General features: G+C 43.6%; 1 protein-coding gene across 2 annotated transcripts in view; it reads right to left on the reverse strand.

Annotated features, from left to right (window-relative positions):
• PIK3C3 (phosphatidylinositol 3-kinase catalytic subunit type 3) overlaps nucleotides 1–12,732 on the reverse strand; it is a 166,183-nt gene that overhangs the window by 100,163 nt on the left and 53,288 nt on the right. For both annotated transcript variants that reach the window (XM_058171421.1, XM_058171419.1), the window contains 3 exons: nucleotides 12,046–12,113; nucleotides 10,385–10,490; nucleotides 7,481–7,597 (listed from right to left, as the gene is read on the reverse strand). In XM_058171421.1, the coding sequence (XP_058027404.1) occupies nucleotides 7,481–7,597; nucleotides 10,385–10,490; nucleotides 12,046–12,113 (291 nt within the window). The remainder of the gene's footprint in view (nucleotides 1–7,480; nucleotides 7,598–10,384; nucleotides 10,491–12,045; nucleotides 12,114–12,732) is intronic.

Here is a 12,732-nt window from a genome sequence, read left to right on the forward strand (position 1 = left end):
CCAGCAGTGAGACTGACTTGAAGTGATCTGCCAGATGTGTGTCAGACTGCAGATCAATGAGTTCCATCTGAACTTCACTTGGTGCATCATCCACACTGCAGTTGAAGGGAGAAGAAACCATGTGCATTTCACTCTCAAGAGTTTTGAAATCTTGAAATCGCCTTGAAAACTCTGCATGCAATGCTTCTAACATGGTTGAGTACTTTTGGAGGTGATCACCTGATCTTTTGGCTTCCTTAAGTGTTGGCAAGTGGGTCAGAATGTTGTCCTTCACTTGGCTTGAGAGAAGCTGTAGTTTTCTCATGAAAGCCTTCACTGCACTGTACATCTCATGCACAAAAAGGCCCTTGCTCTGCATTTTGACATTTAGTTCGTTCATTAGTGCAGTCACATCCACAGCGAATCCGAGGTCTGCCAACCAGTTGTTATCTGAAAGTTCTGGGATGTCATGACCTTTCTGAATACAGAACTCCTGAATCTGGTCTCTCAGGTCCCAGACACTTTTCAGAACCTTGCCAAGGCTGAGCCACCTAACAGTGCAGTGATAGCTTATGTCACCATGTTCAGCCTCAGTTTCCTCCAACAAAGCAACAAACTGTCTGTGATTTAAAGCTCTTGCTCTGATGAAATTAACTATTTTAGTGACAGCATCAACGACATGTTTCATTTTTAACACTGTCTTACACAACACTTCCTGATGTATGATACAATGCAAAAATGTCAATTTCTGATCAGGGTTAATTTCTGTCACTTTATCCTGCATTCTCTTTAAAAGTCCAACATTTTTCCCTGTCAGATTTGGACAACCATCTGTTGTCACACCTGCAAGCTTGTCCCATTTCAGTCCTAAAATGTCCATACATGCATTTACCTCTCTGAACAAGTCATTACCGGTGGTTGTCCTTTAATTGACTGCATGGCTGCCAACTCCTCCGTGATTTGAAAGTCTGCGGTTATCCCACGTAAGAAGATGAGCAGCTGGGCAGTGTCACGTACGCATAGCTCTCATCCAAAGCCAGAGAAAAAAAGTCAAAGTCGGCCGCTCTGTTCTTCAGCTGAAGTTCTAAGTTCCCCGCAATGTCCTCAATCCGCCTCGTTACAGTGCGTCGGGAGAGTGAAACGTTCTCAAATGCGCCTTTTTTCTCTGGGCACATCAGCGCAGCAGAGTCCAATAAACACTCCTTAATAAACTCTCCGTCGGAAAACGCCTTACTTTTTCTGGCGATTTTGTGAAATGACATAACTTGTCCTGACGGCTGCATCTCTGGGAGTGTGAAGTTTAGTGAAAAATCCTTGTTGGGTTTGTAGTTTTGCAAGCAATGCATCAGACTCCCTTGCACGCTCTTCACCAGACAGATTTCTGTATTTATCTTCATGCTTGGTGGTGTAGTGGCGATTCAAATTATATTCTTTAAACACAGCAACCTGTGTACCACAGACTAAGCACACTGCTTTGCCTTTAATTTCTGTAAAGAAATATTTGGAAGTCCATGTTTTGTTGAAAATACGGCATTCGTTATCAACTTTTCTTTTCTTGGGGTGTGCCGACATCTTGGGGATAACCTGGCGAACAGCATCACCTTCACTCACACACGTGTATCGCTGAGTGAAGGTGCTACGTCTGACGTTCGTATTTAACGATTTTCAAAATAAAATTTCAAAATAAAAGTTAAAAAAAAAGTTTAATTTATGGTGTTTATGATTGGCCTCACGCGGGCCGGACAGGGACGTACAAAGGGCCGGATGTGGCCCGCGGGCCTTAATTTGCCCAGGTCTGCTCTAGAGGCTTTCTAGGAGCCTGGGGAGGGTGAAAACAGCTTTTTTCTTTTTCTTCTTTTTCTTCTTCTTTCTCCAACACCCCCGGAAGCCTTCCGGAGGCCGGAAATGGCCCGTTTGCCAATATCCGGTGGAACCGGAAGGCCCATTTTTCACTCTCCCCAGGCTCCAGAGCCTTTCTAGGAGCCTGGGGAGGGCAAAAAAACAGGCCTATCGGGTCCACCGTGCCATCACGTGCCAAAAGCGAGGGAGCACAGGTGTGTGTGTGTGTGTGTGCGTGGCGTGCACATGCAGGGGGGTTGCATAGAATTATGGGCGTGGGTACATGCGCACACGACCCCCCCCCCCCGTGCTGCCACCACTTTTGGCACGCGATGGCAAAAAGGTTAGCCATCACTGCCGTATACCATTTCAGACAAATGGTTGTCCAATCTCCAGCGACCAGTTGTTCCACTGATGAATTGCTCTCACTGTCACACAACTCCTCGAGAGAATTATCTGTAGGAATATGGCCACCTTGGTGACGGAGTCGTATCCTTCCAAATATTAAGATTCCGGAGATGTGCAATTTATCCATTTTTGAATGTATTTTCTTTAGCCAAAAAATGCCGCAACATGCAGGGGTATATTTCACAATAGTACAGAAGTGAGTACACTCCCCTCACATTTTGCAAATATTTAAGTGTATCTTTTCATGTGACAACGCTGAAGAAATGACACTTGGCTACAATGTAAAATAGCGAGTACATAGCTTGTATTAAGAGTGTAAATGTGCTGTGCCCTCAAAATAATGCAACACACAGCCATTAATGTCTAAAGTGCTGGCAACAAAAGTGAGTACACCCCTAAGTGATAACGTCCAATTGCGGCCCAAAATGTCAACAATTTGTGTGGCCACTGTTGTATCTTGTCCGCTCTCACCGCAGCCAGGGTCTGCTTATCTGCTCCCGAACACGGAGGAATGTATGCCTCCCGGGCCCAGCCCTGGCTCCATGCCCAAGCAGGCTGCAGAGGAGGGGGCATCCCCCGGCCCCAGCCCTGGCTCCATGCCCAGGCAAACGGAGCAGCTAGACCCCTCCCCCTCCTCCACAGCATGTGAGCCTGAGGAAAGTTTACTTCCAACAACAGCTGATTGGAGTGACCCTCGCATCAGAAGATTGGATAGGCGGAGGCAACAGAAGGAAGGGAGGGGCAGGCCTTAATGAGTGCTGAGTCATGGAGCCACACCCCATGGCCTATATAAAGGATCTGCTTTCTGGCAGTCTCTGAGTCAGGCAAAGTCGAACTTATCTTGCTGAACTCACTTACTGGTCTCCTGCCTGCTCTGAGGACTTTGCTAGGACTTTGGGCAGAGCTGCAGAGGCAAGCCTGATTCGGATTTCCCTGACCTGGCCGTCAGCGGAGGAGTGGGACACGACAGCCACCATTATTTTCCAGCACTGCCTTAACCCTCCTGGGCATAGAGTTCACCAGAGCTTCACAGGTTGCCACTGGAGATCTCTTCCACTCCTCCATGACGACGTCACAGAGCTGGTGACATATATATATATATATATATATATATATATATATATATATATATATATGTATGTATGTATGTATGTATGTATGTATGTATGTATGTATGTATGTATCTATATATATCTATACATATCTCTATATCTCTATATCTCTATATCTCTATATATCTATCTATCTATCTATCTATCTATCTATCTATCTATCTATCTATAGGTCTTTGGTTATTGTTGTCTTCATCTTCAGGCTAGGTGTTTACAGCTTCGTGCTTCTAGGAGAAATGTGTGATTGCAGCTGTTTCTTCCTTTTAACTGCTAGTGGGGGGTTGAACTGATTGGGTGAGAGCTTGGCTGTGCTCTGATTGGATGGGGTTTTTTTGTGCTCTGATTGGCTGGGGGTGTGTCCTGTTTGGGTGGAGGCGTGGTTGTGCTCAGATTAGTCAGTTGCAGGGGGATTTGAGCTGGTGAGCTGCATTGCTGTTGTTTGGCTTCGTGGTCGTGGTCATGCTACATCTTCATGGTGGGTGTCAGTCTGCTGCATGTATGGATTGGAGGGGTTTGAAATGGCTAATGTTGCAGCTGCAGTCTGGCTTCTGGTCCTTGATCATGCTTCATGATCAGTGTGGGTTTGGGTCTGCTTTCTGGGTGGATGTGTGGTGGTGACATGCTGTGTGGACCTCATGAGTGTGGGTCTTGCGTCATTCTTCCTGTTAGGGACTCGTTTGTCGATAAGGGCGGGTTTCCAAATGGCTGGCAGGCAGGAGGTATCATCTCATTTATTCATGCTGTGTGGGCGTTTTTCTATCTCGATGGCTTCTCTGATTATTCTGTTGTTAAAGTGTTCAGTTTTGGCGATAGTTCTGGTCTTTTTAAAGTCAATATCATGTCCTGTGGCTTTAAGGTGTTGGACCAGGAAAGAAGTTGGCTCCTCTTTTTTGACTGAGTTCTTGTGTTCTTCAATGCGTGCACTTATTCTTCTGTTGGTTTGTCCGATGTATGTGGTGGGGCAGGAAGAAACAGCTGCGATCACACATTTCTCCTAGAAGCAAGAAGCTGTAAACACCTAGCCTGAAGATGACGAATGGGATTTCATCGAAATGTCGCCAAGACACTTCCAATTTTATGCGGGAGACAACCCGAATAACCAAAGACCTACATACAAACACCCGTGAAAACCTCAGAAAACAAATATATATGTATGTATGTATGTATGTATGTACGTATGTATGTATGCATGTGTAGGTCTTTGGTTATTCGGGTTTTCTCCCGCGTAAAATTGGAAGTGTCTTGGTGATGTTTCGATGAAATCCCATTCATCATCTTCAGGCTAGGTGTTTACAGCTTCGTGCTTCTAGGAGAAATGTGTGATCGCAGCTGTTTCTTCCTTTTAACTTCTAGTAGGGGTTTGAACTGATTGGGTGGGAACTTGGCTGTGTTCTGATTAGGTGGAGGTGTGTTCTGATTGGTTGGGGGTTTGGCTGTGCTCTGATTGGATGGGGGTGTGTTCTGTTTGCGGGGGGGGGCTTGGTTGTGCTCAGGTTCGTCTGAGTTGCAGGGGGATTTGAGTTGGTGAGCTGCATTGCTGTTGTTTGGCTTCGCGTTCGTGTCGTGCTACATCTTCATGGTGGGTGTCATTCTGCTACATGTATGGATTGGAGGGGTTTGAAATGGCTAATGACAGCCCAGCGATCTACTCGTGAGCTTCGATGTCATATCCCTCTTCAGCCAAGTGCCAATCAAAGAAGCCTTAACAGCCATCCAAAACAAATATAACCCCCCCAAGCACATCCTAGATCTGACCAATCACTGCCTATCCAACACATACATCATCTAGAATGGACAAAAATACAAACAAACAGAAGGAGCACCCATGGGATCACCCCTCTCACCTGTCATTGCCAACCTCTACATGGAACACTTTGAAACCCAAGCTCTAGAAAAATGTGAGCACAATCCCAAACTCTGGCTCAGATACGTAGACGACACCTTCATAATCTGGCCACACAGGAAAGAAAAACTGAACAACTTCCTCATACATCTCAACAGCCTACACCCCAAAATACAATTCACCATGGAAACAGAAGCTAACAACCAACTTCCCTTCCTTGATGTTTTAGTCTACAGGAAATCCAATGGCTCCCTAGGACACACCATCTACCAGAAGAAAACATACACAAACCGCTATCTGCACACATTCTCACACCACCACCCAGCACAGATTGACTCCGTAGCCAAGACATTCATCTCCAGAACAAAATGCTTAGCTGACGAACAACACCTAAAAACCGAACTACACACTCTCACTAACGTACTAACATCCAATGGATTCCAAAGAAATAAGATTACCAAACTAATCCATAAAGAAACCCCCACTAAAATCCAAGACATAACAAGAAAATGGCAAAGCCCTCCTCCCATATATAAAAGGCACCACAGACAGAATCAGCAAGATCCTCCACAACACAACATCAAGACAGCATTCTGCACAAACCAAAAAATATCCACCATCCTAAGAAACCCCAAAGACAAAATTGACTTAGAAAATCAAGGAGTATATGAAATCCCATGCACCGCCTGCAGCACCACATACATCGGACAAACCAACAGAAGAATAAGTGCATGCATTGAAGAACATGAGAACTCAGTCAAAAAAGAGGAACCAACTTCTTCCCTGGTCCAACACCTTAAAGCCACAGGACATAAAATTGATTTTAAAAATACCAGAACTATCGCCAAAACTGAACACTTTAACAACAGAATAATCAGAGAAGCCATCGAGATAGAAAAACGCCCACACAGTATGAATAAACGAGATGATACCTCCCGCCTGCCAGCCATTTGGAAACCTGGCCTTATCGACAAACGAGTCCCTAACAGGAAGAATGACGCAAGACCCATACTCATGAGGTCCACACAGCATGTCACCACCACACATCCACGCAGAAAGCAAACTCAAACCCACACCGATGATGAAGCACGACCACGGACCAGAAGCCAGACCGCAGCTGCATCATTAGACATTTCAAACCCCTCCAATCCATACATGCAGCAGACTGACACCCACCATGAAGATGTAGCATGACCACAAATGTGAAGCCAAACAAAAACAATGCAGCTCACCAACTCAAATCCCCCTGCAACTCAGACCAACCTGAGCACAACGAAGCCCCCCTCAAACAGAACACACCCCCAGTCAATCAGAGCACAGCCAACCCCACCATCCAATCAGAGCACAGCCAAACTCCCACCCAATCAGAAAACACCTCCACCCAATCAGAACACAGCTAAGCTCCCAACCAATCAGTTCAAACCCCCACTAGCAGTTAAAAGGAAGAAACATCTGCGATCACACATTTCTCCTAGAAGCACAAAGCTGTAAACACCTAGCCTGAAGATGACGAATGGGATTTCGTCGAAATGTCGCCAAGACACTTCCAATTTTACGCGGGAGAAAACCCGAATAACCAAAGACCAACCGACATATATATATATACATTTATATATACATTTAACATAAAGGTGAGATACTGAGAATGGTTATAAATTCGGTTTCTTTCTTTTTATTTGCTTTTTCATTCGGTGAAACATCCAGGTTTTGGGTTGTTTTCATTCAGTCGGGTGCAGAAATTGAGAGTTTGGGTACTTAGTAAAGGTAAAGGTTCCCCTCACACAAATGTGCTAATCATTCCTGACTCTAGGGGGCGGTGCTCATCTCCGTTTCAAAGCCGAAGAGCCAATGCTGTCTGAAGACGTCTCCGTGGTCATGTGGCCGGCATGACTCAATGCCAAAGGTGAACGGAATGCTGTTACCTTCCCACCAAAGGTGGTTCCTATTTTTCTACTTGCAGTTTTTACCTGCTTTCGAACTGCTAGGTTGGCATAAGCTGGGACAAGTAACAGGAGCTCACTCCATTACGCAGCACTAGGGATTCGAACCGCTGAACTGCCAACCTTTTAGTCAACAAGCTCAGTGTCTTAGCCACTGAGCCATCACGTCCCTGTTTGGGTACTTAGCTGGGGCCAAACTTAACAGAAGGGGACGGTTAGCCAGGTAACAAGGAAGCAAAGATGCTGGAGATGTTTAATTAACTTTAGATGTTCATGGAAACAAGATTTGTTTTCACCCAGGTGCTTCTCACAGGTGAAGTTGGTTCCTGGTCCATTGCTAATTGTATGGACATTCTTACCTTCTTTTTCCGGTTCCCACTTTCACGCTGCACAGCTTTCATTAGATGGACCAATCGATCTACAAAGGTTTGTTGGGCGGCCAACAAGGATCGCATCACCCGGACGGATTTGTCACCCTGGGAAAATCAGGAGACAAAAAAAGTTCTTTTCTTTCTCCCTTCCTTCCTTCCTTCCTTCCTTCCTTCCTTCCTTCCTTCCTTCCTTCCTTCCTTCCTTCCTTCCTTCCTTCCTTTTTCTCTTTCTTTCTCTCCAATTTCCTTTCTTCCTTCCTTCTTTCCTTCCTTCCTTCACTCATTTATTTTTCTTTGTTTTTTCTTTTTCTCTCCTTTTTCTCTTTCTTTCTCGCTTTCTTTCTCTCCAATTTCCTTCCTTCCTTCCTTCCTTCTTTCTTTCCTTCCTTCCTTCACTCATTTATTTATTTTTATTTCTTTGTTTCTTTCTCTTTTATTTTTTTCTTTCATTCTCTCCCATTTCTTTCTTTCCTTCCTTCCTTCTTTGCTTTTTATCTTTTTTTCTTTCCTTTTTCTTTCTTCTTTCTTTCTCTCTCTTTCTCTCTCTCTCTCTCCTTCTCTCCCACCCTCCCTTTCCTTCCTCTCCCCCCTCCTTCTTTCCTTCCTCTCCCCTCCCTCCCTCCCTCTGTCCATTCCTTCCTTTACTTCCTCTCTCGGCTTTTAGCAATTTCTTTCTGAGTAGATAACAAATTGTGACATTTGCTCCACAGAAAATGTTTGTTCCTTCCCACATCCACCCCTTCACTCCCCCCAATGTATAATGTAATCAAAGCTGCCTATAGTAAGAAGGTGGCTGACTGACCTTCTCGCTTTTCCACAATTTTGTCAATAACAATCATTCTAAAAGTGAACATAAGCCAATTTGCACTGAGAGAGGTGGGAGGGGTGGTGGTTGTAGAACGGCAAGGAAATCCATGATAAATGGAAGAGCAATAGAAGAGAATATTTGCAGGTCAGGGTTGAAATTAGGGGTCCTTTGTGCTCTCTGAGCTTTGTTGTTTTCTTGCAGATGTTTCATTACCCAACTAGGCAACATCATCAGTGCGAGAAGGGTACGGAGTACGCTCTCCAAAAACGAAACACCACCTTACCAGCAATCAATACCCAGATAAGAAGATTAACACTAGGCCAACTTCAAGAAGTAAACAATATCCCAATCAAGAAACTACCAACTCTGATAAACAAGCCAAGGAACACATCACCCGGATGGATTTGTCACCCTGGATAAATCAGGAGGCAAAAAAAAATCTATCTATCTATCTATCTATCTATCTATCTATCTATCTATCTATCTATCTATCTATCTATCATGTACCTATCACATCTATCTATCTATCTATCTATCTATCTGTCTGTCTGTCTGTCTGTCTGTCTGTCTGTCTGTCTGTCTGTCTGTCTATCTATCTATCTATCTATCTATCTATCTATCTATCTATCTATCTATCTCTATTCTATCTAATCTATCTTCACCACCATATCTATCTCTCTCTCTCTCTCTCATCTATCTATCTATCTATCTATCTATCTATCTATCTATCTATCTATCTATCTATCTATCTATCTATCTATCTATCTATCTATCTATCATGTACCTATCACATCTATCTATCTATCTATCTATCTATCTATCTATCTATCTATCTATCTATCTATCTATCTATCTTTCTCTTTCTTTCTTTCTTTCTTTCTTTCTCTTTCTTTCTTTCTTTCTTTCTTTCTTTTCTTCTCCACCTCTTCCTCTTTCCTTCCTTCCCCTTTTTCTTTCTTCCTTCCCCTCTGTCTCTCTCTCTCTCTCTCTCTCTCTCTCTCTCTCTCTCTCTCTCTCTCTGACAGGGCACACCATTTATATTTAAATAGAGAGCAAACTGCACTCCCTTCAAGCATGATGAAGTCATCTAGTAGGATAATGAAACATTTGCAAGGAAGCCACCAAGCTCAGAGTGCACCAAGGACCAAACGCAATCCAAATAGAGCTGGAAGGGACCTTGGAGGTCTTCTAGTCCAACACCCTGCTGAAGCAGGAAACCCTGTAACAGTTCAGACAAACGGTTGTCCAGTCTCTTCTTAAAAACCTCCAGTGATGGAGCACCTACAATTTCTGGTGGTGAGCTGTTCCACTGGTGAATTGTCCTCACTGTTAGGAAGTTTCTCCTTAGTTCCAGATTGTATCTCTGCTTGATTAGCTTCCATCCATTGTGTAAATGAAGACTCAACAATCCAGGCCAAAAGTATTTCAAAAATGTTAAATCATGACAACTGGACCAAAGTTGGCCTGGATGATTGAGTCTTCATTTATATATTGCTTTTCATTTTGGGAAGAAGCACCCCCCCTCCTCTCATTCCAACGACTCTCTGCCTACCCAAAAAAATTATATTGATCGAAGAAGTTACTTGGATGAGCATCTCAGTTTTAATAAACGTTGCTCCAGTGGCCATGGTTTTTCAGAATCCGCACAATGTAACTATGTGAGACAAGCCAGGAGCAAATACAGTAAACAGAGGTTTAAAGTGTGGTTTTATCTACAAAGAATATATACTTACACGTACTTTAGTCAGACCTCAAACAAACAGCAATCAGCAATTACAGTATGGAAGCACACATGGAGAGAGAGATACGCCCCAACAAGGCCTCTTCTTATTACAGGCTCTTAAAGTGATATCAGCCCAAAAACTTTGCTGACTCATTCCCAGCATTATATCATCGTAGCAGCTGGTCAGCTCTTAAATCGTTACCCTCACATGATTTAACATTTTTGAGATTTCCATCCATTGTTCCTTTTTTTTGCCTTCTGGTGCTTTCAACCCTGAGCTACAAATATTATCTTTTGCTTCTTGTCTGTAGTTTTCCCAATGTCCCTCTTGCACAATGGGGGGGGGAAAAATAATCCTTACCTTTAAGAGGGCTTGACTAAACCTACGCATGACGTTCAGGTACATTTCGTGAGTTTTGGGATCCCTCTGTTGTGTGTCTTGGTCTTCACACTCCACAATCACGTACCTTTCATGAGGACAACAAGAAGCTGGGATGACCGGTGGAGAAACAGCCGCAAAGGACCAGTTTGGGGAGACAGTCTACATATGAACCAAGCTTGTAAGCTAGCTTCATATGTTACATTAACCCTGTTAGTTCACTGTTATTTCCAATGGAATAAACCAAAATTCGCCATGTAGCTGTAACCTTCAAAAACCACCAACAAATCATTTGATGTTGTTCAATCTATGAACCCAGACAACACAGGTATTCCTCGAACTACGACCACAAATTGAGCCCCAAATTTTTATTGCTAAGTGAGAATATTTGTTAACTGAATTTTGTCCCGTTGTATAACTGCTCTTGCCACGGTTGTTAAGTCAATCACTGAAGCTGCTAAGTTAGTAAAAGCTGTTGTTAAGTGAATCTGGCTTTGCTTGTCAGAAAGGGGAATCACATGATTTCAGGATGTTGCAACCATCATAAATATGAGTCAGTTGTGCCAAGCATGTGAAATTTGATCATGTGACCCCGGGGATGCTGCCACGGTTGTAAGTGTGGAAAAATGGCCGTATGTCAGTTTTTCAGGGGTGTTGTAATTCCGAACAGACACTAAATGAACTGTTATAAGTTGAGGACTTCCTGTATCTCCCTCAAGCTGGGTTGATAGTATGATTTTTTTTTCCAACGTTATTTCATTCCCACCTGCAAGAGTTTGGATTGCAAAAGGAAAACCTCATTTGATTCTTGTGGTGGTTCAAAATTCTTTCTTACATCAGCCTACCAGAAAATGCAAGCGAATAACAGAATAAGTGTTGTGTCTCGCCCGCTTTCACCGCAGCCGGGGCCTTCTTATCTGCTTCCGAACGCTGAGGAATTTCCTAGTATGCCTCCCGGCCCCAGCCCTGGCTCCATGCCCAGACAGGCTGAGGAGAAGAAGTACCTCCAGCCCCCAGCTCTGGCTCCATGCCCAGGCAAACGGAGCAACTAGACCCCTCCCCCTCCCCCACAGCATGTGAGCCTGAGGAAGGTCAATTACCAACAGCTGCAGACTGGAGTGACCCTCGCTTCAGAAGAATTGATAGGCGGTGGCGACAGAAGGAAGGGAGGGGCAGGCCTGGATAAGTGCTGAGTCATGGAGCCACACCCCATGGCCTATATAAAGGATCTGCTTTCTGGCATTCTCTGAGTCAGGCAAAGTCTAACATATCTTGCTGAGGTCACTTTCTGGTCTCCTGCCTGCCTTGAGAACTTTGCTAGGACTTTGGCAGAGCTGCAGAGGCACGCCTGATTCGATTTCCCTTACCCAGTCGTCAGCGGAGGAGTGGGACACGACAATAAGAGAGATGGAAGGGACCTTGGAGGTCTTCTAGTCCAACCCCCTGCTCGAGCAGAAAACCCTGTACCATTCCAGAAAAATGGTGGTCCAGGCTCTTCTTAAACTCCTCCAGTGATGGAGCACCCACAACGGTAATGGACAACCCACAACTGATTAATATCAAGAAACTCTGTGTTTCTGGACTCTTATTAAAATTGTACCGGGGACAATTTTCAGTACTGAGAAGTTCAAAAAGTTACTTACCAGTACAAATAGTTTGCCAGTGTGGAATTCTTGCATGCTCGTGATATTAAGAATGTACAAAGGTCTTGCTGGAAGAAAAAAAAAAGAGGTTTTTTTTTAAAAAGTCAGGAATTTGACAGATCTAAGATTTCAAATCAATCAGAATAGAGCTGGAAGGAACCATGGTGGTCTTCTAGAACAACTCCCTATCTATCTGTCTGTCTGTCTGTCTGTCTGTCTGTCTATGTAGGTCTTTGGTTATTCAGGTTTTCTCCCGTGTAAAATTGTAAGTGTCTTGGCGACGTTTCAACAAAATCCCATTTGTCATCTTCAGGCTAGGTGTTTACAGCTTCGTGTTTCTAGGAGAAAAAAAAAGATATCTATATCTATCTATCTATAGATCTATCTATAGATAGATCTATCTATAGATCTATCTATCTATATTACTATCTATAGATCTATCTATCTATCTATCTATCTATAGATATAGATCTTTCTATCTATCTATCTATTTATCTATCTATCATCTATCTCTATATTCTGTCTGTCTGTCTGTCTGTCTGTCTGTCTCTGTCTATCTATCTATCTATCTATCTATCTATCTATCTATCTATCTATCTATCTATCTATCTATCTATCATCATCCATCCATTTTCTATCTCTATCTGTCTCTATCATCTATCTATCTATCTATCTATCTATCTATCT

This window comes from Ahaetulla prasina, chromosome 2 (genome assembly GCF_028640845.1).
Source record: "Ahaetulla prasina isolate Xishuangbanna chromosome 2, ASM2864084v1, whole genome shotgun sequence".
In the NCBI taxonomy this organism is placed as follows: Eukaryota; Metazoa; Chordata; class Lepidosauria; order Squamata; family Colubridae; genus Ahaetulla; species Ahaetulla prasina.